The sequence below is a fragment of the Vollenhovia emeryi genome, unplaced genomic scaffold (genome assembly GCF_000949405.1).
Source record: "Vollenhovia emeryi isolate VEMERY1.0 unplaced genomic scaffold, V.emery_V1.0 DF942249.1, whole genome shotgun sequence".
Lineage (NCBI taxonomy): Eukaryota > Metazoa > Arthropoda > Insecta > Hymenoptera > Formicidae > Vollenhovia > Vollenhovia emeryi.
Window position 1 is genome coordinate 1 of NW_011964117.1, and position 4,001 is coordinate 4,001.

The window sequence follows — 4,001 nt, forward strand, 5'->3', positions numbered from 1 at the left end:
TTTGCAGAACGAAGATAACATATCGCGGCTTCTCGAGCTGAGTAGCTGTTTTAATAGTCCACGAATGTTTAGTCGTCTGCTGCAATAGCGGAAACTCATAGAGATCCCATGAACGAAAACACATATTGAGGTATCGTCCACTTTCCAAAGTACGCAGCATCGATAGCTTGTTCACCTCGTTTAACAACACATGCGGCATTCGCCACTGTATCTTGAATATTTCAAGCTGTGGCTCCAGTGTTACAGCTCCAAACAGACAATTGGTGTCGTTGCGCGATCGTATTAAAATCAATTCGTGACGAGCGTTAATTACCACGCGTTTATAATCTTCACAGAATCCCAATAGCATGTTGAGCGGTATGCAAAAATTGAAATCTCCCTTCCCATTGAACGCCTCATCCCAGCCAGCATTCTTCAGAGTCGCCATTTTATCGACTGATGCCGAAACGTAGTTTTTGAGCGTGCTGGTTATTCCAACGTTTCTGGTACGATCAATCTCCACACCGTCAAGTTCATATCGGATCTCATCAAACATGAACGCGACGCAATTATTTCCCAGTACGACATCGGACTCAGGGATTTGTTTGGCAGTAGTTAGTTTTCCCTCGATGTACAGGAAACTTTCATGTGGCAACGTATAGAGATCCTGTTGTTGTATAGGTATTCTTATCTCATCGCTGTATCCAAATGTCGTGTTGGCAAACGGATTGTACGAGTGAGTTTCAATCTTGACGATGCGATCGTCGAAGACTGGCTCCTCTCCAATGAGGATGTCAATCATTGTTTGCGCACCGCGAATCCCAATGATTTTAAAAATTCCACGTTCGCCGCGCTGAGCTTCTTTTGGTAAATATATCGATGAGGGGAGCCCGCCCCGATGACCTTGACCTTGACATATGTTGTCAAGGTCGCCCTCCTGAGTGACCTTGAAGAGGTTTTAGATCGCTGGATCCGCCGGACTCACGGATCTATGTGAGGCGTTATCCTCTTCCGATTCATCCTCTGCTTCTAAAACGTAATTTGATTATTAATGTACGCGTACACTTTTACAATTCGTTATTCTTAGGCTTACCGACGCCTAAGTCTATGACCTCGATGTCGCTCTCGGAGGGTGTCGCCTCGATTCGTGCTCTCCCTAGAAAATGTAATATTTTAATACGTCATTTGTAACGTTCGATTAATTTTCCTTGTTTTCTAACTTACGTGAGGGTCCCGCCACCGGTTCCTCTTCCGCGCGCCTTTTCCCACGTCGCGGCATCGGGTTTACCGTTGCGACAGGAATCACTTTAAAAAAAATTAAAAGCAATTAATATGATTTTATATATATATATTATATGTATTTAATGTAATTTTCATTGTTGGTACTTACTTTTTTTGCACCGTACGTATTTCGGTGCCGAAAATCGGCGATATGCCGCCCTGCATCACTCTCCACATGCCCGCAGTCCGCGCGCATTTCGATGATCTCCCCGATTATGGTCATCAGCCTATGATCTTGGGCACAATAGCCGAGGCTATGCATAACGCATAGCAATGTGTTCGAGCACGCGAGCGCGAAACCCCTAAACGCGTCGTAGTTGTTTTCCACATCGTCAGATAATTTGCTGACAAATTCATCAGCGTTATAGCTGCCTTTCAAATTGCAGCCCACTATGAAAAATTTCCGCAGCACTGCGCGAAGTGAGAACGATACGGCGGCCATAATAGCGTCGGGGAGGCTTACGCGACACGAGAGTAGAACAAACTAACTCCCGCCTAAAACACCCTGCTCTATTTATACGTAGAAATATCATTCTAAACGTTTAAAAGAAGAGCAGATAAAATCGCCGCCCTGCGTAAAAGCAGGGATCTCGAAGTTTCGAAATCGTCGCGAGTTTTCACTCCGGAGACAAAGGTAAAACCGGAGAGTATGATACATCTAATAAGAAATACTCTCTTAAAATTACTACGAAGCAAATTAATTAAAAAGCGTGGCGAAATATTTGTTACGTCAAAACCTCTCGGAATGTGGAGGTATGCCCTTATGAAAAAATACACTCAATCTTACGTTGACGGTCCGAAATAACCATCAAATTGAGTGTAAACCTTCATAATCGAGTGTTTCATGCAGGTTTACACTCAATTTGATGGTTATTTCGGACCGTCAACGTATGATTGAGTGTATTTTTTCATAAGGGTGGAATGACGCAACTAGCAAGTTTAAGTATCTCGCTAACACGCTCGGAGGCGCGTGGAAGCGAGCCGAACGCACTTTTCAAAGGCTCTAAAAAGGCCAATGTCCGTGAGGACACTATGACTCTTTTCAAGAGCGGTGCGATCGCAGGTCCTATTTTAAGTCAAGGAAATTAATCCCTATTACCCTGGGACGGACCTTGTGCACTCTCAAAGGGGAACGAAGGGGGGTGAGGTCCTTAGAAATAAAATAAATGAGAATGAGATAGGTTTAACATAGTAATATATTTACGATTTGTCTGCATCTAGACATTAGATTAGGATTAATAAAATAAAAAAATGCTGATATTATAAGCTTAGGATTAACCGTATATATAAATATATATATATTTTTTTTTATTATTATTAGCCACGCTGGCGAGTAGGACTAAGGTTAAGCTAAATAGATTAAGTGTATGTATTTTTCTTATTATATGCTATTCTTTGTTCCGGAGCGAGCATGCCGCGAGGAACCGCTGCAGCAGAGCTCCCTGCTGCTCCTCGGTGCGCACGGCGCACCCCATCCTTTGCAGCAGCTCCTTGGGTCTGCGCTCTTCAGTTGCTGTCTCCGGGTTGATCTCTAACGAGATCAATGCGCCTACGTTGTTTATCGGCTCTCGGATTCGCATCCTTCCCGTCCGTTTCTCCAGAGTAATTTTGTTAGTTGGATGACCTTGTGTGGCCATCCGGTCTGACTTTTCACGGGCTCTACATTGGCGAGGCCGCAAGGTATGGCCTGCCATTCGAGCTCGCGAATGCGCTACGGCAGCTGATAGATGTCGGTCATTGGTCGTTGGACCGACCGTCCCCAATCGCGCAGGACGACCGTGACTTGGTCACCCCGCTCGATCCGCGTTACTATCCCTCTTTGCCATCCCCGAGTTTCGCGGATGGCAACCGCTTCGCCTGGGATGATGTGGTGAAGCCAATGTTGGATAGGGTGGCCTCTTCTTCCCATCTTCCAATTTAATTCCTCGAGGAGTTCCTCGAGGGGATCGTTCTCATTCTGGATCTTTATCCAGAAAAAGGTGGTAACAAGTAAAATGATAAAATGGAGATGGAGGAAACAGACACGTGACAGTAAATACACAGGTTTATTATTTTCCTCTTTGGTCATTCCTCTTTGGATGCAGCTGTGAAATTCATTGTATATGAAAGAAAAATAAAGTATAAATTAAACACTCCTGTCCGGATCTCGCGATTTAACACGAAATATATTTCCGAAATTCGAAAGAGTCAGTCCACAGTGAATAGCAAGTTCCTTTTATAGATAACACACGGCGAAGCGCAAGGCGAAAATCAGCGAACTGGTTAAGACTCGATTGGCGAACTAGCGACGAAGTGGGCAATCTAACAATAAGAGCGGAAATCGGTCTTAGCGAAAAGGCGCGACCGGTTCCTTTTATCTGACAAGTACATTTGACCAAGAACGGTCGAAGGAAGCTCGTCTATTCTTGTTGACAAGTATTACTTCATACGATATGTTAAAATTGCCGAACTTGATTCCTGACACCTCATCCTTCCAAGGGTCGGATCTGTATGTGTTACGGAACTAAACGACGTCGACTCCGCAGTACCGAGATTAACAACTACGCCGGCTCCCGCCTTCTTCCCCCCTTCGAGTGAGTGACCGCTTCGAGAACGGACGTGCTTTTCTTGGCTCTGCACAGCCACGTGACAAAACGAGGGCAGCTTCCAAGTCCTCTTACGGAGGACTTACGGGATCTTCTTACGGAGGACATACGGGGTAAAACCCATTTACGTGCCACGGTCGCTTCCTAGCGAACGCC

General features: G+C 45.0%; 1 protein-coding gene across 1 annotated transcript; it reads right to left on the minus strand.

Annotated features, from left to right (window-relative positions):
• Positions 1 to 19: 19 nt before the first annotated feature.
• On the minus strand, positions 20 to 781 carry LOC105569523 (the record flags this gene model as incomplete). The annotated part of the gene is made up of 1 exon (XM_012026050.1): positions 20 to 781. A coding segment is annotated over exon 1 (762 nt), but the record flags the coding sequence as incomplete, so codon positions are not given.
• Between the last annotated feature and the right edge of the window lie 3,220 nt (positions 782 to 4,001).